This window comes from Gossypium hirsutum, chromosome D05, assembly GCF_007990345.1.
Source record: "Gossypium hirsutum isolate 1008001.06 chromosome D05, Gossypium_hirsutum_v2.1, whole genome shotgun sequence".
Lineage (NCBI taxonomy): Eukaryota > Viridiplantae > Streptophyta > Magnoliopsida > Malvales > Malvaceae > Gossypium > Gossypium hirsutum.
Window position 1 is genome coordinate 31039246 of NC_053441.1, and position 26519 is coordinate 31065764.

At 32.3% G+C, this 26519-nt stretch overlaps 1 protein-coding gene across 1 annotated transcript; it reads left to right on the forward strand.

Moving 5' to 3' along the window:
* The first annotated feature begins 1925 nt into the window (after positions 1-1925).
* On the forward strand, positions 1926-2369 carry LOC107902457 (cyclin-dependent protein kinase inhibitor SIM). Its single transcript, XM_016828636.1, has 2 exons — positions 1926-2260; positions 2342-2369. The coding sequence occupies exons 1-2, from the start codon at positions 1926-1928 to the stop codon at positions 2367-2369; spliced, it is 363 nt and encodes a 120-aa protein (XP_016684125.1).
* Positions 2370-26519: the final 24150 nt, after the last annotated feature.

The window sequence follows — 26519 nt, forward strand, 5'->3', positions numbered from 1 at the left end:
TTAATGGACCACGTGTAATTTCCGTCCCATTCTAATGTCAAACATAATGAGTGTTTTGTAACAAATTAAAATGTAAATTGATTTTTGTAGTTTAGCTTAAGCAGATTAATACATCTATAAATAAAAGCCAATAATTGAATTCTTATCATTTAATTTGAAAATGAAAATAGAAAGAAAGAAAAGGAATACATATGAGAGTATTTTCTCTAAACCTATTTAGCCACTCATTAACGTTTTACAATCTAAGTTTGATATTTAGATAGATTTGGATATAATTATTTAGATTAAAAAAAATTAAATTTTGGCTTAAAAAAGAAAACCTTTTATATCCAATTCTTTTTTTCAAATTTATAATATATTGTTTTTTTTCATTTTTTCATGTATGATGTAATTTTTATTATATGAAAAGTTAAGCATATTACATTATAATATAAATATAAAAAATACATCAAGTAGTTTATATTTAAAAATTAATAAAAAAGAAAAAAAATATGGTCGTAAAAGAAATGTGTATCAGATAAAAATATAATAATTTAAAAAAAAACAAAAATATAGAAAAATTTAAATGAGTTTATTCGCAATACAAAAATATGCCTCGGTCACTCAAAAGACTTTTTATAGTAAGAATATTAAACAAAAACATAAATACTAGTACTATGGTACGTCATTATGCGGGTGAAAGAAATAAAAAATAAAAATATTTAATCAATAGTTTTAAAAAATAATTATTGGTAAAATAGTAAAACTGTAAATAATTTTATTTATGAGATTTTGGTTATGTTGGGAAAATGAGATTTTAAATTTTAAATGGTTCAAGTTTAAGTATTAAGAGAGGTAGTTTTATTTATTTATTTAAAATTTGTAATTATTTATATAACCGTATTTATATATTACTCTTGTTATATGAATTTGGGGTTAATTTATGTAAACTTATAAAAACACTTTATTTATAGAATAAATATAGATTTTTGAGTTGACAATCGAGTTATTTTTTTTAAAATAATTTTTACTTTTTTCTCGAGTTGAGATTAAGGTATAATTTATTATAATTTGATCATATTAGTATTAGAGAGAGATCCACATACACGGGTATAAAAACTTAAGTGGTTTTATACTCTTTCGTAAGTTGTTATATGATTAATGTTTTAACAATACAATCATTATATTTTATGCTCCATTCATGTAGACCGTGCATATCAAATTTGACATAAGTTAAAAATTCATGAATGTTCATTTTAAGTAAAAAAAAACTTTCAATCGTTAAACATATATTAATATAGACAATATTTTAGATTAACATGATGGAAATATTATATTGATTTAAAATTTTACATGCATGATAAATATAAATATATTGATAAATTTAATAATCAAATTGTTAAAATATTAACCGTATAAATATGACAGAAAGATATAAAACTACGTAATATTTACACTAGCATAAACGAATCTCTCACCTAATATCAATGTAATTATCAATAGGGAAAAAAAACTAAAACATGGCCAGAAAAAAAAAACAGCATAAATATATAAATCACTCAAAGATGTATATAATCTTCTTTTTAATGAATATATGATAGTTAAAACCTTAAAAATTACATAAATATAAAAAAGTTTAATTTCTTACCCAAGTCTATTTAAATCATGTTGGAGTCATCCTCAACATCCCCTTCACTATTCAAAAAACAATAAATAATAAAAATATATTTTAATATTAATATTTACATATTTTTAAAATCAATAAAATTTTGAAAAAATTTAAAATATTTTATTGAGAAGCTGAGAAGAATATTAAAAGAAGGCGACACCCCAACCTTTTCACTTATCCTCCCTTTTACGTCTTTCTTTTGTTCTCTCTTAGTTTTCAATCTATTATTTTATTTTTAAAATCAAAGCAGCAAAAGATCCATCTTTTTCCTTCCACAATGTCTACAGATCTTGAATTGTTCCAAGATTCATTGAAAATAAAATTACCCAAACTCAAAATTATTCAATCTTCCGATGAAAATGGCACCGGAGTTGAACAACTAAACAAGAAGGGAAACAACAGCGTGGAGTTCTGTGCAACACCAACCTCAGACGAAAACAAGATCCCTCCAGTTTTGTCATGCCCAGCGGCACCTACAAAACCTAAGAGAACAGCTTCTGTTTCATGCAAAAGAAAGTTGTTTCAAAATTTCAACTTCTTCGAGATCGTTAACAGTGAAGAAGTTGATGCGTTTTTCAAAGCTGGTTTTCATGCTTCTTCCTCTAAAAAAAGGTGCCTATCATCATGTACATGAATATATATATATATATCAGCTTTAGTTTCCTTTTACATTTGAATTGAAATTACATGCAGATCTGCCCTTATAGGATTAAAACTGTAATTTTTCGTTGTTGGGATTTGGATCCAATCTATAGTCCACACATGTTCAATCTATTTGAAATGTTCATCGATTTGATTTTATCAGATCAACGTATATCGATTTCGTAATTTTCTTTTCCAATTCCAATTTAAGAAGGATTTTATGTTTTAAAACAATGGGTTTGGAGAAGAAAAGAGAAAGGAATATGAAAGAAAATCTGCTCTTCAAGTTTAAGTTTGAAAAAGTTAAATTTTGAAAAAAGAGATTAGTATTAAAAGCTGTTTGGATCAAATTATTATTTTTATTTGTGGGACTATTTCTTAATTTCTACGACTTTTGGATCGTTTGACGTGTGGGAAAGATTCAGGAGATAGTGACTGACATTCGAAAACGCTTCGGGATTTGCAAAAGTTCACATTTTAATTTTGAGTTTCTCGAAGATGATGTTGTTCGACAAACTGAAAGAAAGTAATGTGATAAGCCGTACGTAACTATTTGGATTTTACTTGGTAAAGTCGGTCACTTTTGTAAATGACGGACGAATGGACAGCCACCAAATTCTAGAATCACACTTCAACTTCTTTTTGGTAAAAGTATATAGACTATGTGCAGGTACACCTACATTACATCCAATATATAGATATAGATCTAGATTATAACTCAATAGTAATGTGTTATGCGTATCTTTTGATAATGCGGTATTTAAATAATATAAAAAATTTATTTCATATAATTATTTTAAATTTTATAAAAACATAGAAAATTATTTAAAAATAATAAAGAGTTACAAGAAATTATTAAATTATTAAAAACTATTAGTAGTGTTAACTAGAGGTGAGTGTTTTATCGAATCGAATGAAAAAATTTCAAGTTAATCGAATTCACGAGTCTTATTTTATTATCCTAACTCAATTTAATTTTTTGTTGAATCGAGTCGAGTGAAATGAAATTCGAATTGAATCGAATTGAGTGAATTGTTTCGAGTTAAATTAAAAAAAATTTAAACATGTCAAATAAAAATATTGTTACAGTATAACTAATTCCATATTAGAGCACATAAATTTGAAACTATATATATTTGAAATTTATTTCAAAGCAAAAAAAAAAAAAAAGATACTTGAGTAATAAATTTGAATCATTAATTAGCTCCCAATATTATTATTTTAGAAAATTTTTAAATTTGTTTTATATATTTTTTTAGAATTTTTTTAAATTTTTAAAAAATATAAATTTTTAAATTTTTATAAATATTTTGAATTTTAAAAACTATTTTGAATTTTTGCAAATTATTTTGAAACTTTTTTTATAATTATTGTTGAGAGAGACCAATTTGCTTATTTTCAAAGTTGACAGGGACCAAAAGGGAATTTACACCAATTTGTTATTTGAATTCTTCAAGTTATTTGAATTATGAAATTCAACTCGACTCAAACTCAAAACTTGAATCAAGTTGACTCCGATAATTCAAATAACTAAATTCGATTAACCCGAAATTTATTTTTTTTCAATTTTTTAATCGAATCGAGTTTTGCTCACCCCTAGTGCCAACTGCAAACTGCCACTAAAGTAGTTTTAATACTTGCTTTATTTGGTTTTCCAATTAAATGAAAAAAAAATCTTTGGACCTGGTTATGTGTTGTTTTATTGAAGTTACTTTAGTCTATCTATGGAAGTCAATCTTCGATAATCTGAAGATTGGATTGGATTCGTGTAACACCTCAAGCCTGGCCTAGACGTTATGGCCGAATCCAAGAGTGTTACGAATAAGGGTTTTAAATCAAATGACACTTCGATAAAACGTCCAAGTTATAAAACGTATTTATTTATTTATTTATTTATTTATTTATTACTGAAACCTTTACATTTTATCCTTTAAGGTTAACCAAATCATTTCGCAGCCAAACCAAAAATTTAAACCAAATTGTCCCAAAAAGTCCGGAGAGTCCAAAAATTACAAAACTCTCATTAAAGCCAGAAATTTCAGTAAAACCATTAAATAATAAAAAACAGTTTTCCATCAAGTGGTCACCGTTGAGCCTCCGTCGCACCGACCCGCCTATGTCTATAGCTTACCTGAACATAACAAACAAACAAATGTGAGTTCGTAAAAACTAAGTGTGTAACCCAACAGAAGTAGTGATGCAACATACACAATATTTCATATACAGTCAGATACAGATTCAGACCAAAGTCCATAACAGATACAGATATCAGAATCAGATAAACAGAACAGATATACAAAATCCTACCCCCATCCTCTATACACCATCTCTGACCATCCCATTACACCATGTGGGGTTAAAAACACCCACCTATACCTACACACCATATAGTGTCGATGTGACACATAACAGATAATATGTAGTCAAGCTGCCAGAATATGGGTGAAAAGTCACCGTACAGATCACTTCCTCCACATATACAAATCCCACCCAAACACAGATACAGAATACAGAATTAACAAAATTAACATGCTTAACATGTTCGTATACAGATAACATATATACTCAAACAATATAGTCAGACATACATATAAGTTTTCTACTCAGATCAGACTAACAGATTATCAAATCACATGTAAAAGGGTTTGATTAGCCTTTACTGACCCTATGGTAAGCCCACAGTCGATCGGGACAACTTGTGCGACCCTAGGGAAATTTTTAGAATTCTGGGCTCACATGTCCATATGGCCCACACGCCCATATCGGCCTTGTCCGTTGGCCCACACGGCCTGGCCCAAAACCCACACGCTCATGTGGCCCACACGCCCATGTGGCCTACACGCCCGTGAGGCCCACACGCCCAATCTGGCCTAACCCGTGTGGCCCACACAGCCACAGTCACGTCGTTACACGGCCGTGTCTTGCACACGGCCACATCTTCATCAGTCACACGGCCGTGTCTCGCACACGGCCAACCATACAGTAGGTCACACACCGTGTGGCATCGACAGACCTTAATTTTACCTTTCACCAAATCTCATTTTCTCACGTTAGGGGTACACACCTAGTTCGATTTTGATGCGAAAATACTCCCGAGGCAACCAGAACCTAAAATCAACATAACAAACTCCCAAAATCAGTTTTAATTCTTTATTAAGCAGAACCAATGAAACCGACAATGGTTTAATTCAAGTGTTCATCACTTGCCCACTACCATGAACGATTCCGACTACGATTCCGCGAGAGGAGAGTCCCGTTCTTCATGATTCACTGCTGCTAAAACCCAAAAATCAAATTATGACAAGTAACATTAACAAGGATTATCACAAATCGTTGACATTGAAACGAGCAAGAACTCACCCATTTTGCTTACCTAAACACACGAAGAGACCAAGGGTTCATATCACAGTGATTTGGAACAAAGATTTGACAGAATAAGTCAAAAGAAAGAAGAAAATTTTGATAGGGAAGGGACACAGAGAAAAAAAAAGGTCAGAAAGAATTGGAAGGAGAGAGAGAAAATTATTTTTTGAAAATACCAAAAATAAAACAAAATCAGATAAATCCCCAAATCTCTACTAACAACTCAATCTCAACTACCGACTCACTCAGACATTCAATCCCATCCAAACTCTCTCAGCCAACCGAAACAAAAATATCATCCACGCTCCCACAAGGAATCGAACACAAGACCTCTAGCATGCTAACTCCTTACCACTCGAACCAACAGCCTTATTCTAATATGAGTTTACTAAAGATAAAATATAACCCAACCCACCAAGGACAAGGCTAGGATAAAAAATAACCAAAATTTTCCAAATGTGAGACTTGAACCCAATACCCCATACACAGACCCAGAACACTTAGCCATTGAAGCAGATACACATTTATGTTAGATTTCACAAAAACAGGTTTAAATTATTCAGGGCGTTATAATTCGAGTGAATCAAATCAATCTTTAGAACATGGAGAATCGATGAAGACTATGCAGTTGTTTTGGAAATCAGATCTTCGATTGATTATACTATGATTATTGAGATTTTAATAGTTATTTTTAAGAGTTACTTTGTATTGACTTAGATTCTATGTTAGCAAGACAACATTAATATATGCTTGAAGCTTGATTGAGTGAATTCTAATTACTTCATTGAGGAATTGCTTTGTGAGAGAGAGCAAACTATTATTGTAAACATTGTTAAGTGTTTACTGCACAAGTTCTCAAGGGAAAAATTTTAAAGTGAGTGTTCTAGTCTTTAGGTAAAAATGTGAGATCTCTATACTTGGAGAGTGATATTATGTGAACCACTTGTTGTATTCGTGATAAAAGATAGTAAAATTACTCACTGAGATAGGCTTCATATGTAGGATCTAGTGTCCCTAGTGTAGTATATTCGTTTGTAAACTTGTAATTTTTTCAAATAGATTGGTTAATAAAAAATTCATTAATTACATTAATATATTTTGTATAATTATCCTTATGTGATTTTTGCACACAAAGTAAAATAGATGAAAATGTTGCTCAATGATTGTCTAATGTTTAAACTATTACTAAGTGGTATTACGTGGTCAAATTATAATACCAAAAGACAACTTATATGAGTAGATGAACCTAAACATATCCTTAGTCTAATCGAAAATGAGCAAACCAATTGAAAAATTAATATGCTATCTATCAAATCCAATTGGGGAGATGCTTTATATTGGGCATCGGAGTGGATGACTCCTAAAAGATAGAGACAGATTTGGCTGGCTAGATTGATAGTACATCGGACAAGATCCAAGAAAAATAGATCCTAAATCTGTTTATAGATTTATTTACCTGTGATGTTCATAGTGTGACATACCTAAATCCTGAGTGGATGATGGACTATGTATGCATGAGTTGTATACTTTGATGTAAGAAAAGCCTGAGCTCAAATAGATAAAAAACCAGAAACTGGTGTGTTGGGTATACAACTTCTACAGTATGTAACGCCATTCACAATAGTGGAATTCATAGCTCGAGACATGAGTAAATGAAATCCTCTCATTAGCATTACATGGTTGATGAAAAGTAAACATGACCATGGGTCGTTCGTCTTTGTGATGAATGACTTGATTATTATTTAATAGTAATTGACTTTTCATGAAAGTAGATGTAATGGTTACATAAGATAAAACAAGATCATATTGGGAGAACGAATGTTGTCCCAAAGAGATTAAGTATATCCTATGAGGGTAACACACTTATAATCATTGGACGAACACTGATCGAGTTACTTTCGTAATGGTATGTTATTGGGGAGAGCCCAGTCACAATACTATTGTGGAATGGCTTTGTGACTAAATGAGTTTATAATTAATAGGCAAAAAGGTGGAACCTAATTATAAATCACTTGAGCTTCAATCGCATATGTCCAATCAGTCCCTTCGCTAGATCATTGACACCAAAAAATAGACATAAATAAATAGAAATGATGAAAATGGAGAAATGGAGAAATGGAAAACATTTAGAATGATTATGGTTTTCTCCAAAATGAAAATGGAGAAATGAAATCATTTGAAAATGAATGTGGTTTTCTCCAAAATGAAAAATAAAAATGACCTAGAAATAAATTTATGTTTTTCGAATTAAATGAAGTTCGAAAATGGAAACAAATCATTTGGTCATAGTGAACTGTTGAATGTAGAAATATTAAACATATTTTCTCATAGATTCTTTTACGATAAAACCATTATGATTTTAACGGAATTAAAATTGGGTTGAGATGATTACTGAATTGGAAAAATATTAAGATGTTTATTTTGGGAAATAGAAAAATAAATATCGGATTGGATCAAATTATAAAGTGTTGGGTTAAGAGCCCAAGAAGTACTTGTAATCGGACCAAATATGAGAGAGGCCGAAACGCCCCTCATGTTAATGAGGGGGACGACAAACCCTAGTATTATTAAGTAGGGTTGCTGCCACCTATACTCCTAGATAGATTAGGAGTTCATTTTTCTAATTAAAATAAATTTCTATAATTCAAAAGGGTTTTACCTCCTATTCCTGTAAATAGATGACACCGGTATGGCTATTTACACAACTTTAAGATATTGTTATTCTGCCTAAAAGTAGAGAAAATTTATTCTCAACTATTAAATATATTTTTTGAAATAACAATTTCAGCCGATTTCTATTTGAGAAGAGAATTTATTTTCACACTTAAACAAAGAAAACTATTTCTAGTTCTGTGTTTTGATTCAAATTGTTCGAGCCCACACTCGAAGCAGTTTGTAGTACAAGAATAGCAGAGAAGGTCATTTGGTTTAAAGCCGAGAATGACAAGGATCTGTTTATCTAAAAACACATGTGCATATTCGATTTAGGGTTTATTGCTATAAATATCACAAACCGACTCGGTTTTCAAAATTTTAATTTTCACTATGCAAGAAAATTGATTTCAAACCGAATTTTTCCAACATCATAGACATAAGAAAACTGAATTGCATAAAAAATCATTGGTGTTATTTATTATTTTGTTTGTATAGTTTCGCAATGTCATGTTGTAGAGATCACTGCAGTCTAGTACTTCCATTGCACTTGTTGTGTTAAGCAAATAAGCAATATAAGGTAGCAAGAATTGGTATTGGAGTAGACACTTGACGTATTTAATGGTGAATCCTGGTGTTGCATTTTGCTAATAATGGAAGGTTTATCGATTACTCGTCTCCTTATGCTTGAGAATGACAATTATACCTACTGGAAGGTTAGAATGAAAGCTTACATTAAGTTTGTCGATGAAAAGGCATGAAGATCTGTTCTCATTGGCTGGCAGGCTCCTACAATTAATACTGATGCTGGAAAGGATCTTAAGCCTAAGGTTCAATGGACTACTAAATAAGAAAGAGTTGCAAATGCTAACTTTAGGGCCTTGTATGTCATATTTTGTGGCATTGACATGGAAGAGTTCAAATGGATTTCAAAGTGCATTATGGAAAAAGAAGCTTGGGAAATCCTCCAAACTTCTCATAAGGGAGCTAATATTGTTAGAAAATCTAAAAAATAGATGTTGACCACAAAATTCGAGACCTTGAGAATGCAAGATTTTAAGACAATTGATGAGTTTTATGCCAAGTTATGTGACCTATCCAATTAGACATTTGCTCTTGGTGAGGAGTGTTCTAACTCTAAATTTGTAAGGAAGGTCTTAATATCATTGCTTGAAAGATTTTCTATCAAAGTGGCTGCCATTATAGAGGTTAAAGATCTAGAGATCTTAAAAATTGATGAGTTAATAGGATCCCTTCAAAATTTTGAGCTAAACATGGATGACTCCAAGAAGGTTAAGTTTAAGGGAGAAAGGAGCATTGCGATCCAAGTTGTTGATGAAATGTTAACTCCAAATGTCTCTGCTATAGAAGAGTTGCAAGAACAAATTGCTATATCTCCTCAGAACTTCAACAAGGCATTTAAGAAGAAAGTTGGGAGGTTCAAGAAGTTTGAGACATCAAAGAACACCCCTAAGAACAAGAGCAAATGTGTTTTTGTCAAGGAGTAGAATGAGAAAGACAATAAGAAAAGCATCCAATGTCATGAATGTCTTGGATATGGACATATCCAGGTAGAGTATACTAACACTCTTAAGAAGAAAAAAAAGGGTGCTATGTGCATCATGGAGTGATGAAGGCATTTCTAGCAATTCAAATTTTAATGAGGATCAAGTGAACAATTTCATTGCTTTTACTTCAAGTGTGTTGTTTGGTTCTGAGGGTGACACAGATAATGACTCTAATGAAGGTTTAAATAGAGAGATCCTAAACACTTATAATATTATGTTGAGTAAATTTGAACAAGTATGTAAGTCTAACACTTAGTTGTTCCAAGAGAATGCTCAACTAAAGGACAAAAATAGGATGCCAATCAATCAAATTGAAGCTATGAAGTCTTTGTTGATCGAGGAGCTTGAAAATCTTATCAATACCAAGGAGTTGGCTGATACTAAATTAGTCTTGGAGAAGTTCAATGCTGGGAGTAGTAAGTTAGACGAAATTCTATCCTTTAACAACAGAGAACCTAGAAGTGGTGGACTAGGTGACTAGGTATTGTCAACAAAGGTAAAGGTGTCATAGAGAGTCCAACTGTGTTTGTGAAAATAGTTAGTCAAAATCAAGTTAGTGAATGCTCAACCAAGGAAGTTGTGGTCAAGACTAACAAGAAGGTGACAATCAAGAAGAAGGTACCTGTTTGCTTTAGAATTATTTGTCATTACTGTAACAAACCTGAACACATCAGACCAAGGTGTTTCTAAATGTTACATAATTTGAGGTTAAAAAAATAAGAAAAAAGTTTAAAATATAAATAAAAAGAAGTTATAAAGGAGATTTAAATAAAAATTTGGAGGAAAATATTCTGACTCAGCTTAAATTATTTTAAACATTACCTGTAACAACCCGTTTCCAGTGGTGTCAGAAATAGTAGTTTCGGGACCATAATTTCAACGAGTGAATTATTATTTTAATATTTATTTAATATCCACAGGATTGTATTACGATCGTATTAAATTTTTGTTAAGAAATTTTGAGGTTTAAATGGTTTATTAGGTAAAAAGGACTAAATCATAAAAGGTGCAAAAGTTGAATTCTATTTGTTAAAAGGGCGAAATGGCTATGGAAAGGAAATATAATGGACTTATACGGTAATTATACCATGTTATATGTTAGTGGATGTACATGGATAGATTTTAATGAAATTTTTATAGTTTTTAAAGGTTAAATTGGTAATTAAATAATTAAAACCTAAACTAAATAAAACAAATTTGTTTCATCTTCCTCACTTAATCTCCACCGAAAATTGAAGAAAGAAATAGCCATTTTAGGGTTTGAAGGTTCGGCTAGCATAGGTTTTTGCATGGTATGTGATTTCGATCCTGTTTTTAATGATTTTTATGTTTTTGAGTTCGTTTTCGCTTAATCTAGCTAGCCCGGGGGTTAATTTGCAAAAATTTTAAAGGTTGAGGGACTTGAAATGGATGTTTTTGAATGTGTTTTGAAGTTATTTGATAGATTATTAATCTTGGTTGTTAAAATAAACATGTTTTGTTAAGTGATTTTTGGTGAAAATGACAATTAGGGATTAAATTGTTAAAAGTGTAAATCTATGAGTATTCTTGTGAAATGTTGGTAATAATAAGTTGTTTCAAGGTCCTTTGTAACATTGGTTAAATTGGATTTAGGTTGAAATGAGTAATATTCAAGTTATGAATTTAAGGACTAAATTATGAAAACTTAAAATGTTCGAGGTAATTTCATAATTTTGCATAAATATGATCTATGAATTAAATTGAATACTAGAAGTACTTAATTGATTGAAATTATCTATTTAGATCAAGATAAACCACAATCGGATTCGTTATTGTAAAGGAAATGTCATGGTTATATATGTAAAGGAAATGTTACGGTTTATATGTAAAGGTACACTATTTGTGAGCATTCTCGAGTAGCCGATGTAATTTTAGATGGTTCAATGAGTAATAAAAGGAAATTAAATTGTAAGTATGCAAATGGAAAAAAATCATAATCTTATGAAAACATTGATGAGTTAAATGATGTGTTTATATATGGAAATCTATTTATCTTGTGGTTGAATTCATTTGTATCATGAATGAGCTTACTAATTTGTGAGTTTGATGATGTTGTATAGGCTTATACTAAACTTATGGCATTGGTAATGATTTTATGCTTAATCTATGAATTGTGTTAATGAAGTGGTAAGTTATGTTTAAGTTTATACGAGCTTACTAAGCACTCGTTGCTTATGTAATTACTTTCCTTTGTTTTATAGATATTCAGAAGCTCCAATCGGTTGGAAGCTTGTCGAAGAACTACCACACTATCCAGCAACCATTTCAATAGTTTTTAAGTATTTTTGCCAAGGTTAATAATGGCATGTATAGGATCTTTTGTAATGTTAGCTTATGAATGTGTTAATGGTGATTTGGTATGTATATGCTTTGAAGTTTATGTTTTGTTTGGTGAACCTTAACACCTCACCAAGTTATGACATTTTTGTCACTTTTAAGTGCTTGTGTATAAAAATATTGTTGGTTTGTTGTGGTGATATGCAAATGGTCATATGTAATGCTATTTGGTAGTTAGAAGACTAGGTTTTTATGCTTAAAATATGGAAATGTTGAATTGTTTTGGTAAATGATGTTTTGATATAAATGTGGTGCCTTTGAATGACATATTGGTTAGATAGATTAGGATGTTTGAAATGACATGTTTATGTGTTTGAATGATGTTTAAATCCCTTGAATGCAGGCTAAAAAGAAATGGTTAATTGAGTATGATTTGGCACGTAAATGGCTTGATTTTAGGTTAATTTTTGGGATTTACGGTCTAGGACACGGGCTGTCACATGGCTGTGTGACACACACGGTCTGGTGACATGGCTGTTTGTCATTTGAAAATTTCTTAATGTTTCAACTCAATGAGTTACACGGCCTAGCACACGGCCTGGCAGACAGCCATATGTCGCAACTGAGAGAGTTACACGGCTATGTAACCTTACTCAGTGAGTTACACGGGTGAGGACACGAGCTGGGACACGGCTGTGTGTCCCTTTGTTCGAATGTTACACGGCTTGGGCCGTGTGACCCATGTTTTCCAATTTTTGCAACTTTTCTTAAAACTTTTGTTTTGTTTCAAATTAGTCCCAGATTGCTTCTAAGCTATTTTTAGAGCCTCGAGGCTCGATTTAGGGAGAAAATGCATATGTTTGATATGTTTTGAATGAGATTAATTTATTTAAATGTTATGATGATAAATGCTTTTCGATTGATTGGTAATGTTCCATAGCCCTAATCTGGTGACGAAGATGAGTTAGAGATGTTACATTCTAAAATATTATTTAAATGAGTGACTGAATTGGTGTTATGAATCAACTCGACACCAACTCAATCAATCAAATTATTAAAATAACCTTACATATTTTATTTAAGTTGTATTATTATGAGTACACCTTTTTCCTTTTCTTATTTCAAAAAAATAAAAAAAAAGTTGTAAATGTTGAGATTGAACCTATGACCCAACATCTATAAAATCTTTTTTACCACTTCTGTAACACCCTAAAACCCGACCTAGAAGTTTTGACCAGATTCTGGAGGTCACATTAGCCACCGAGATGACTTGAAACAAAATATCTTTCAGATATCTTAAAATATTTCGAAAACTTCTCTTACTAGTATTTCAAAGAAATTTTTAGAAAACCTTACTAAGATTTTTTTGCAACATTAACTCGATTGACGCTTACTTTATCTGAAATCCAATTTAAATTATTAAGTACCAGCTTTGAAACCAAAAGGGATTTAGTAAAGTTGGAATTGAAGTTTCAAACCAAACACATAAAATCGTCTAATTTCCAAAGTAAACAACAGACTCTATGCCGAATGTTTATGCATGGAAACATTAAAGCTAATTTGAAATTGGAAATCCCATACCGTAATACACTTTATAAATTTATTTACAAACTAATTGAACCAGATCAAATTCACTTTTTTGAAAACTTATTTAAAATCAAACCAAAACAACACACTCTGAGATTCTCCGATTCAATGAGTCCAAGACCTAACCACGTGGTTTACCTGAAAAGAAAAAACTAAGGGAGTGAGCTACAAACGCTCAGTGTGATTCTAAAATAAATGTAAATAAGTGGTGTCAAACGAACATATTAACACATAAAAATCTCAAATAATTCATGATATCCATACACATCGAATAAGCGAATTAGTGCACAAATATCAGTACCCAAACACACCAAAAGGTTTTACTAAAACCCTTCTTTCCTCTATTGGTGTGTCGTTGAAAGCACCAAATATATCCTATCCTTAAATAATGAAACGAAATAATATAAGGGGAGTAGGGTCAAATCCTCAGGGACTAGATCGCTATAGTTTCTTGCTTCTCGAAATCCTGGGCAAAGTTGTGTTGAAGAAAAACGTTTGACCTAGGAAAATAAAATAAATAGAATTAGAAATATGGACGAGTTGAAATTAAATAAATTGAAATTGCAATTGTAAAAAGAAACAGAGTTGAAAAGAAAGGATTTTTCGATTGAGGGATTCCAACCTCTAATTATCTCGATCCTCTTTTGGTTCAATCATAGGCTTTTAGGTGATCCTTCTCATGACTAAATAAGCCAGTTATAGTGGAAGATGACGCCTACGACTACTAGCTCCACTTAGGTTATAGTCTTACGATCTAGAGGAACCTGACTCTAGCCAACCGTCACTTTTGTGGGATTGTCTTACACTATATCATCATTTCTCAATGGCGAATGCCACACCATTTTGTCTCTTGGGCTCGACAACTTCTGACGTAGTAAGTTAGCGAACTAACTGTGCAACCTTTCCAAAACATACAAAGCAGCCGCCTTTGCACAAGATAAAAAGATTACTTTTGAAAAGACATGGACGGAAGTGTCAGTCCTGTAATGTGGAGAAATGATGAATACTCATTGAGAAAGGTTAAATGCAGGTTCTAAGCCTCATGAATTCTTTTTTAGGAATCTTGATAACCTTTGGGTAGAGGAGTTTAGTTACTCATGCTTTTTGGGAAAAAAAAACACAAGTTCAATCAAAAGGAATTTTATTGGAAAGGAAAAGAAACAAAAGGCTAAGAGCTTTAAAGGGAAGGAGTTTTTTTACAAAAGTGATGAGTGAATATTCATGTCACTCCATTCCCTATTTATAGTACATGAAAAACCCTAGTTGGGTCCTATTTAAACTCTAGATAATAATGTTTTAAGAGATATAATTTGAAATTAAATCTAAACAATATAATAATCCTAAAAATAAAATTCAAATTTAAACAAAGTTTTATGTCCATAAATCTCTTCTTTGAAAATTTGCCCCAAGTCTTCCACACATTGTATTTTCGGCACCACTTCTTTCCTATTTCTCATGTTGATCATTTTTGTCTTTAAATTCACGCTTTTGACCACAAATTTCCTTTTGCCTTCAATTTAGTCCCTACAAGATAAAAAAAAACCATAAACATCCCAAATTAGTAGGATCGTATATATATGTAATTAACACATAAAAGTATGTCATTTTAGAGTATTATCATCTACACACCAGTTTTTGGATTATGGTGGACCCATCCAACCAAATCACACCTTGAAGTGGTCATAAGCCACTTAAATGTGAAGTAGTTAAGCTAATAATCACTATTGCGATTTTATCACTAGATTATAATAATGCAGTTAGACTACTAAATCAAACTTCCATCACTTCATATCTATATCCCAACCACATATGCAAATGCAGATAACATAATCAATACGGATATACAGAATCAAACACAACCATATTCAGTTTCCATATTCAATAATCACATTTGCAGTTAGTTCAATTTTGCAGAATCAGATTCAGACATGCTCATATTCAGTTTCCAGTACTTCACAAGATACAAATAATCACAAAAATTTAGCAAAATTAATAACGTACGCAATTACTGATTCACATTCAAACCATCTCATAAATCAAACATTTTCGTAGCAAAATCACATTAACAATCTGTAGGAATGTCACAATTAAATCGTAATGATACATATACATAACACATTCAAGTGATAAAACGCCCCTACACAATCCTTTCACAAACAAAATATAGTGTCCCAAACACTCATACAAAGGTTTAAACGAGTTAGGGATCACTTAAGGACTAAAACAAGATACTTTGCAAAAATGTGGAAAAACTGTGAAAATAAAACCATATGATCGTGTGGTTAGGTCGTGTGGGAAGGTGTAATGCCCTGAATGATTTATTTCTATTTCTGTAAATATCTGACACAAATGTGTATCTACTTCAATGATTAAGTGTTATGGGTGTGTGTTTGAGGTCTTGGGTTCAAGTCCCACATTTGATAATTTTGCTATTTTAGATCCAAGCTTTAGCTTTGTTGAGTGGGATTATGTATAATTGTCTGTTAATCCATATCAGAATGAGTCTGCTGGTTTGAGTGGTAAGGGAGTTGGTGTGTTGAAGGTCCTGTCAGGTTTTCAAAAATTGAAACAAAAAGAATTTTCCCAAGTCTCACATGAGAACTCAAACACAAGACTTAAGGGTAAACTAACAAACTCCTTACCACCAAAGTAGCAAGCTCATTCTATTTTTAAAACGCGAAAACTAACTCATTCTATTTTTAAAACGCGAAAACTAACTTAAAGGTCCAACCAAACCTCTGACTAACCAACAGACTTCAATACTTCTAACCCCAATTCTCAGGGTGTTACAACTTCAACCAATGTTTTATTATGGCATTTATTATTTTAGTGTTATTACACAAATTGTTTGATCCACATTGTTTTTATATATTCATAATGTTGTTGATTGAATTGGTGTTATAAATCAAATCGATAACAGTACCATGATTTTCACTAATATACTACATGTTTCCTATTTTTACTTCTTTTTACTACCCAGCCTTTGAAGCTTTAGTGAAATGCTAACCTTAACTTCAAAATCCTACATTTTGAGTTATGGTTGTATTTTTTTTCTTTTTGACTGCGACAAATTGGTAGTTAGCTTTTTTAGTACTTTTTGACTTAACAAATCATTTGGTACCTAAGTTTGACACTTTTTATGAATGTGGTACCTATATTTGATGAAAGTTATATAGTTTAGTACCTAAAGGTAACGATATTAACTTTTTAATGTCTAATTTGAGTTTTAGGGTTCAATTGATGAAAGTTAATTGCTAATATTATTAGGCTTGAATTTTTCATGTTTTTGTTAATAGAATAAAATTAATATTAATTGTGAATTTGTTTAATTTTACATTTAATTTGTTAAATTCCGATGTATATAATTTGATTCAAGTTTTAGAGTTGATTTGATGAAAGTTAATTGTTAATCATATATATATTATAAGGTCTACGACCTAAAGCTGATGTGGACAGCTTACTTACACATGGGTAATTATTATTTTAATAATTTTAAATAAATAAAATTTAAAATTTAAGTAAAATTTGAAAGGATTAGATAAATTTTAAAAATTTTACCTAAACTTTTTAGGTAAGAAAATGAAAATAAATAAAATTATCATAAAGCAAATAATATCATCATAAATATAATATTATTTAATTATCATTAATATAAATAATATTTATGTGAATATTTACATTTTTTACCATTATATTTTTAAAAAAATATCATTATCATTATATCATAAAATACATATTATTTAATTTGAATTTAAATCTAAGATAACTAAAAATGTAAAATTTTAATTTTAAAAATTCTAAAAATATATATATAAATCTCCACAATTATTACATAAAACTATTTTAAATAATAACATTTTAATTTCATATTTTAACACACACATATATATATATTTATATATTCTTACTTTCATTTTATATGTTATCAATTCTTTTAAAATCTCTATTATTAAATAACAATTAAACTATATTTTAATTAATATATAAAATTAACTCGCAAACTAATAATATATATAACTTTGTTGAGATTTATTATTAGTTAGCAATTAAGTTCTTTTTTTCATTCATGTATTATATCGACCGATTGGTATAATCATACACGCTTTTTCCAATCGAGATTTTTTTTATTAAATTATAAATAGATTAAATAAAGAACAAGAAGAAACGCCGAGCTTTATTATTATCATCACATTTTATTTTTTATTTATTTATTGTCTGTGTGCTTTAAATTTAAGGTAAATTATAAAAATAGTCACATTTGTTTGTTTTAGATTATATTTTAGTTATTTATATTTGAAATGTTACATTTTAGTCATTTATGTTATCGTTTTGTTACGAAGTGGTCACTTTACCCCTCTACCGTTAAGCTCCGTTACTTCCCTAACGGAGGTCCTACGTGGCAGTTCAAATGAGTTTTAAATGCCAACTTGGATGTCTTACATGATAGTCCAAATTAAATTTATTTAATTAAAAAACTATTTTCATCCCAGCAACTGGACATCCAAGTTGACATTTAAAAGTCATTTGGATTGCCACGTAGGACTACCATTAGGGAGGTAATAGAGTTTAACGGTAGAGTGACTACTTCGTAACAAAACGATAACGTAAGTGAGTAAAACGTAACATTTCAAACATAAGAGACTAAAATATAATTTAAGGCAAACAAAAGTAACTATTTTTATAGTTTACCCTTAAATTTACCGGCACTCGAGTAATTAGCTTTTTAATTCGTTGGTAAATGGTAATACAAATAAGAAATGGGATCGAATGAATTTTTATTCTATATTTACGGTTATATATGGTTAATTCAGTATGATTGTTTTCATGGAACATCTTCGGCCTTGGGAGGGGGAAGAAGCAGAAATTGATAATGGTGAACGAGATAAGAAGAACAGATGTGGTGTTTTTACGAAAAACCAAAAGTAGTATTGACAGACTCTAGCCAGATGATAACTTTGAATGCATTGGGCAAGAAACAGAAGGTGCAGCGAGGGAATTATTGGTTTTGTAGGATAAAAATAGCTTTTTGAAGGGCAGGTGATTTGCAATGAAAAGATTTGTTTTGATAAAGGGAGATCGCTAGTGGAAGGCTTTAGCTGTCGTATGCTAGATGTTAGCGTCGACAAATGATCGTGGTTCTCTCGTATCGTCATCAAAGCCGACCCTCCAATTACTAGCAATATTCTGGAATGTCTTCGGACACCACACATGGATCGGTATACATAACAAGATTTCCAAGTCCAGCGGCTGCCCACCGTCGAATGTTTAGACCATCCTTCTAGCTCAAAAAATTATTGCTCCAAGATTTTGCTTTGTTCCTTTAACATCTTCTTAGCCTTCTCTTCGATCTCACAAATCAAAAGCATGTTCACTCCAGAGAATCTCATTAATGTAAAGTCATGAAGCTCATCCTCATTGATCATCTTAGCGAGTTCCTCTATCTTCTAGTATTCCTTACCCTCTACACAATGTAACTTTGCAAGATGTTCCACATGTTCTCGTCAATCACCCTTTCTATTACCATTTCGTAATTTGTGTCCATACATCCGTACTTCCCCCTATCCCCGTCAATCCTATCACATTCCTTGTGAACTTCAGTCCTCTCCATATTTCCCATACTTCCGTGTCCCTTCTCTGACTTCTCGGTGCACCTTTCTTCCGCCAATATCCCCTTCTTTGGCTTTCAACACCCTAAGTCTGCTTTCCAACTTTCTGAACCTATTTAATCTATTCAACTCCCTTGTTGCATCTTGTAGATAAGCAAAACGTACAAACCCAAACCTCCTCCCATCACTACCACACTTCGATGGAATGAAGGCATCAATAACCTTCCTATGGTAACTAAACATTGTAAATAAGCCCTTCCAATGCATCTTCTCAGGGAGGTTTTGAAAAAAGGGTGAAGCATCCTTTCCGCTGTGTCTCATCTTATCCTGATTTCAATTAATCTTCTCCTCCACCTTATTTATTCATTCTTAGAAACCTGGTTTAGTGCAATTAACTATAATTTAAGTTAATACTTTTAAAGTAATATATTGTAGCGGTATTCAATAAAACTGTTTGCAGAATAACACTATATTTCTTTAAAAGTTGATAAAAAAACTATTCAAGTGAAAATGATATTGTGTAAATAAAAAAAACTTTACAACATACTGCATAATTGTTGAAATTGGCCAACCATGCTGCTGTTACATGTTTTGGTTGAAGTGCATGTAGCTTGATGACATGCTGCAGCACGTATACTTGCTGTAACAGCAAGTTTTTCTTTTTAGTTTCTTTGTTGATTAAACTACTTGGAAATGAACAAGCTGATGACAGCTTGATATGTTTAGGTGTTGAATGACTAGTTTAGGTGGCTTGTTTGTGCACAAGCAATGTTTTTAAAGTTACTAGGCTACTTAGTGGTATTAGGTAGTAATAACTGATGTAGTTGGCTATAAATGTATTGATTTTCTTATTGAAAAATTAAGCATATCAGTTGTGAAACTCAGATTGCTTCCTTGCTGCTTGTTTGTGAGCAAGTAAATTATTTTTGTTTCTTCCTCCTTTGTTCTCTATCTTGTTCTTTTTCTTTTTGCTGCTGCCATTTATCCAACAAATGGTATCAGAGCCTAAGTCTTAAGGGACCATTGATTTTTCTTCCCTTGCTCAACATCGGCTCAAACTTATGAGACCCCCAAACAAGCTTGAATAAGCTGAAGGAGGAGTTTCAAGGAAAGGTGTGAGCTTTCCAAATGTGCAAGCTTAGCAAGATGTCAAAGCTGTAAGCTTAGCAAAGTGCGAGCCTGTTGAAGACACCTGTTGAAGACAATATGCAAAGTTGTGAGTCTGTCAAAGGTGTGAGCTCAGCAACATGTGGAAGCTTAGTGCGTGTTGTATAGTTGCAAGCCTGTTGAAGACAGTAAGCAAAGTGTGAGCCTGTCGAGTTGCAAGCCAAAATGGCAGAATGAAGGCAAGCAAACTATACTCGCGAACTGTTTGTGCAAGAAGAAGCAGAGAGACAAGGCAAGATGTGTTGTCAACCAAGGCTGTAAAGGAGGAGAAGACTCCATTTGGTGAACAAATCTTTGGCACAAAAGACTGGGATAGTCAAGTGTGTAAGTCAGATTTGTTTGTGAATGAAGCCAAGGTTGAAAATGAATTGGTCAGCTTGAAACAAAGCATCTAAGGGCTGCCAAGTTCAAAAACTTGATGAATGATATGTATTTGTAGCATGGAGTCCAAGGAGGAGTGTTGAAATTGGCCAACCATGCTGCTGTTACATGTTTTGGTTGAAGTGCATGTAGCTTGATGACATGCTGCAGCACGTATACTTGCTGTAACAGCAAGTTTTTCTTTTTAGTTTCTTTGTTGATTAAACTACTTGGAAATGAACAAGCTGATGACAGCTTGATATGTTTAGGTGTTGAATGACTAGTTTAGGTGGCTTGTTTGTGTACAAGCAATGTTTTTAAAGTTACTAGGCTACTTAGTGGTATTAGGTAGTAATAACTGATGTAGTTGGCTATAAATGTATTGATTTTCTTATTGAAAAATTAAGCATATCTGTTGTGAAACTCAGATTGCTTCCTTGTTGCACGTTTGTGAGCAAGTAAATTGTTTTTGTTTCTTCCTCTTTTGTTCTCTGTCTTGTTCTTTTTCTTTTTGCTGCTGCCAATGTTCCAACAAATGGTATCAGAGCCTAAGTCTTAAGAGACCATTGATTTTGCTTCCCCTGCTCAACATCGATTCAAACTTATGAGACCCCCAAACAAGCTTGAATAAGATGAAGGAGGAGTTTCAAGGAAAGGTGTGAGCTTTCCAAATGTGCAAGCTTAGCAAGATGTCAAAGCTGTAAGCTTAGCAAAGTGCGAGCCTGTTGAAGACACCTGTTGAAGACAATATGCAAAGTTGTGAGTCTGTCAAAGGTGTGAGCTCAGCAATATGTGGAAGCTTAGTGCGTGTTGTATAGTTGCAAGCCTGTTGAAGACAGTAAGCAAAGTGTGAGCCTGTCGAGTTGCAAGCCAAAATGGCAGAATGAAGGCAAGCAAACTATACTCGCGAACTGTTTGTGCAAGAAGAAGCAAAGAAACAAGGCAAGATGTGTTGTCAACCAAGGCTGTGAAGGAGGAGAAGACTCCATTTGGTGAACAAATCTTTGGCACAAAAGACTGGGATAGTCAAGTGTGTAAGTCAGATTTGTTTGTGAATGAAGCCAATGTTGAAAATGAATTGGTCAGCTTGAAACAAAGCATCTAAGGGCTGCCAAGTTCAAAAACTTGATGAATGATATGTATTTGCAGCATGGAGTCCAAGGAGGAGTGTTGTAATTGGCCAACCATGCTGCTGTTAGATGTTTTGGTTGAAGTGCATGCAGCTTGATGACATGCTGCAGCACGTGTACTTACTGTAACAGCAAGGTTTTCTCTAGTTTCTTTGTTAAGCTACTTAGTTGAAAATGAACTAAGTTGGTATTGTTTTGATGCTTTTAGGTGCTGGTTGACATAATCAGCTTCTATGCAAGTTTTTCTTTTTAGTTTCTTTGTTGATTAAACTACTTGGAAATGAACAAGCTGATGACAACTTAATATGTTTAGGTGTTGAATGACTAGTTTAGGTGGTTTGTTTGTGTACAAGCAATGTTTTTAAAGTTACTAAGCTACTTAGTGGTAGTAGGTAGTAATAACTGATGTAGTTGGCTATAAATGTATTGTTTTTCTTATTGAAAAATTAAGCATATCAGTTGTGAAACTCAGATTGCTTCCTTGTTGCACGTTTGTGAGTAAGTAAATTGTTTTTGTTACTTCCTACTTTGTTCTCTGTCTTGTTCTTTTTCTTTTTCCTGCTGCCATTTATCCAACAATAATTCAATATGTTTTTTTCCGTAGAAAAAATTACAGCAAACTAGCGATTATAAGGTAAAAAAATACTAACAGGCGACATTGGACATAGTAGCAAGATTATCATTAAGTAATTCTTGAACTGAGACCAGAGGTTCTTCAAACAACTACAAGCTGTTGTAATTTAAGTTAACAATTTTAACTATATGATCAGCAACTTTGTTGTGTTCTCTAGGAATATGTTGAATTCGCACTTCCCAGCTGTGGCTTAAGAGTTGATGGATCAGACGCAACTCCGGTATCCTACTATTTGCAGCACCTCCAACAAGGAGTTTTTCAACTAACAAAGCATTATCACATTCCAACTCCAGCTATCTACATCCAGTTTCCCATGCTATGATGAGTCCTTCTAAAAGAGCTCTTGATTCGACCTTAAAAATTGTATCCTTGCCGATCTTCATAACAAACCCACACAGTCAATTCGCGCTAGAATTTCTGAAGACTCCTCAAATCGAAGCATTATTAGCAAGAGCTGAAGAAGCACAATTTGTGGAGTTTAATCCATCTTATCTCCGATGGCATCCAAAGTGCAGGGGTGACCTTTTAATGTGGAATAAGCTCAATTGAGCTTGAGTTCTCAACACTTCTAGCCCAAGTAAAACTTGTAACAACAATATCTTTGATGCAGCTATGACAATCATTAAAGATAAAATTGTTGTGACATTTCCATAATAACCAACACAAAACGAAAAACAACATCGGCCAATCCTCCTAAATACCTTATCATAGTGACAATATTATAGTGATTTATTAAGTATGGAATGATTTTAAAATTTAAAAACTAAAATAATTAATATAATATTGGTTACCATAAATTCAAATGTGAATGTAAATAATTTTTTTAATACAATTAAATGCAATATCAGAATAATTAATTTAACTAAAAAAAAGAAAGATTTTAGAATTTTATGAATTAATTTAGAACTCAATGTTTCCATATTTATTTGTATTGCTTCTTTTGAGTTATATATATCATTAGATTTATGTAATGCCCTGATTTATTTATTCCTGTTTCTGTAAATTTTGATAGAAATGTGTAACTGTTTCAGTGATTAAATATTTTGGGTGTGTGTATGAGGTCTTGGGTTCAAGTCCTAATTATAGAAAAAAATTGTTATTTTTCTAATTCTAGTCTTATCCTTGGTAGGGTTATGTTCTGTCTTTGGTATCCAATCAAAGTGGTTTTTATTTATTTTATTTTATTTTATTTTTAGTTCTTTTTCAAAATTCCTCTATCTTTCCAGGAAAAACTGACGCAATTTTGTTTTGCCTTTCTCTGCTCTTTCATTCTTCTTTTCTTTTTGCTACTTCCTTCTATTCTGTTTCGATCTGTCGTCAAATCTCTGTATCTTGCTTTTTTGTTTTCCTTCTGTTGTTTGGTAAGTGGGGTCCTAGTGTTTCTGTAGTTTTCGATTTTCCAAATTGCCAGTTGGAACTTTATTTTCTGTTTTGGCAACAGTGAATCGTGAAGAACAGGGCTCTCTGCTTGTGGAATCTTAGTTGGAATTGTTTGGGGTGTTGGGGTTCTGGTAGTCTCGGGATTACAGTTGCTTCGATAATGTACCAGGTGTGTACTGAAAATGAAAAAAATTGGGTTTCGGCAAAAGTCGAAAATGTATTTTGTCGACCCCACATGGGCGTGTGCTCGGCCGTGTGGGTGGCCATGCTCAGTTTTCTGATAGAATTTTGGTAAAGCTAAAATTCTGAAGTGGTTGTGAGTTAGCGGATGTAGTGGGATAGCAATCAAAGTGGTTTTTATTTTATTTTATTTTTAGTTCTTTTTCAAAATTCCTCTCTCTTTCCAGGAAAAATTGAAGTCAATTTTGTTTTGCCGTTCTTTGCTCTTTTATTCTTCTTTTCTATTTTCTACTTCCTTCTATTATGTTTCGATCTGTCATCAAATCTCTGTATCTTGCTTTTCCATTTTCCTTTGGTTGTTTGGTAAGTGGGATTCTAGTGTTTCTGTAGTTTTCAATTTTCCAAATTTCCAGTTGGAACTTTATTTTCAGTTTTGGCAATAGTGAATTGTGAAGAACGAGGCTCTACGCTTGCGGAATCTTAGTCGAACTCGTTCGAGGTGTTGGGGTTTTGGTGGTCTCGAAATTGTAGTTGCTTCGATAACGTACTAGGTATGTACCCAAAACACAGAAAATTGGGTTTCGGTGAAAGTCAAAAGTGCATTCTGTCAACGCCACACAGGCGTGTGCCCGGCCGTGTAGGTGGTCGTGTGTTCAACAAAGGCATGGTTGTGTGCAAGACACAGCTGTGTGATGGCGTGAGTGTGGCCATGTGGGTCACACGGGCTAGGCCAAGTTGGGTGTGTAGGCCCACACGGGCGTGTGGGTCTTGGGCCAGGCCGTATGGGCCACACATGCAAGGCCAACTTGGGCATGTGGGCCCACATGGGCAACCCACATTGGCATGTGGGTCCATATTTCTAAAATTTTTCCTAGGGTCGCACGGTTTATTCGGATCGACTGTGGGCCTACTGTATGGTCGGTAAAGGCTAACCAAACCTTAAAATCATGTGATCTAATAGGCTGATAATCTTCTCTGAGTATAATATTGATATGCATGTCTGATTATTCTGTTAAATATATATTTGATATATGTATATGAACATGTAAGCATGATATTTCTATATATATATGATTGGGGTGAGAATTGTATATGTGGAGGAAGTGTTCTGTATGGTGACTATTGCCTATATTTTGGCAGCTTGGCTACATATTATCTGATATGTGTCATAATGACACGATATGGTGTGTAGAAATGGGTGGGTTTTTTTAACCCCACATTGTGTGATGGGATGGTCAGAGTTGGTGTGTAGAGGATGGGGGTAGGATTCTATATATCTGTTCTGCATATCAGATTGTGTTATCAGTACCTGTAAATGACTTATGTCCAAATCTGAATCTGAATCTGACTGTGTATGTGATATCTGTATGTATAGCATGTCTATTTCTGTTGGGTTACACACTGAGTTTACGAAAACTCACTTCTATTTGTCTGTTATGTTCAGGTAATCCACAGGCTTAGGCGGATTGGTACAGCAGAGTCTCGCGGTGACCACTATACTATGAACAAACTTTAAATAAAGATTTTATTTAATTAAGGATTATTTCTCGGATTTTTGTAATTAATGGACTCTTCGGACTATTTGGTTTTTATTATGGATTTGGATTTTCGTTCTGATTCTTTATCTGCGATGGTTGACCAAAAAAATATAGTTTTACTAAAATAAAGTTTTTTTCTAAAAACACGAACTAGACCTTCAAAATATAACGATTTCTAAGACTTTTGCTGTAAGTTATGTTTTTGTAAATGATTTAGTTAAATAACGCTATCAGTGATAATTATAAAACTTGGATGTTTTTTCAAAAAACTACAGAAAGCTTTATCGAAACGACTCTGTTTTCTAAACCGTTCTTTGGCCATAACGTCTAAGCCGGATTTGGGGTGTTACAATTTATCTTAAGTCTTAGAATTTTGAATTTAGGGTTTTTTTATAGCTTTGATTAGATTTTAATTTGGAAATTGAGATTTAGAATTTAGACATCAATTTTAAGATTAAATTTTAGCTAAAACTTTAGATTTTAAAATCACTAGATTTAATCTCATCAATTATTAATTTTCTTATGTTTCAGAATTTTCAATTACTTCATGTTAAATTTATTTTAGCTTAGAATCTTAGACCTTAAATTAAGAATTAATTGTAGCATCTACACCTATAAATTTTAAATATATAAGATTATCTTTTAGATAGACGTTATAAAGGTGCTATAATCTTTTCTATATATAATTGCATTCTGAACCGAAATTTTAGTAACAGGACCGAGTTTTAATTTTTAAAAATTTTCTCAAATTAATATTAGAACTCGA

Excerpts from the sequence above, each read along its gene's own strand:
- LOC107902457 (XM_016828636.1), top strand. The coding sequence starts at position 1,926 with ATGTCTACAGATCTTGAATTGTTCCAAGATTCATTGAAAATAAAATTA. Across the intron at positions 2,261-2,341 it reads GCTTCTTCCTCTAAAAAAAG|ATCTGCCCTTATAGGATTAA; the intron begins GTGCCTATCATC and ends AATTACATGCAG.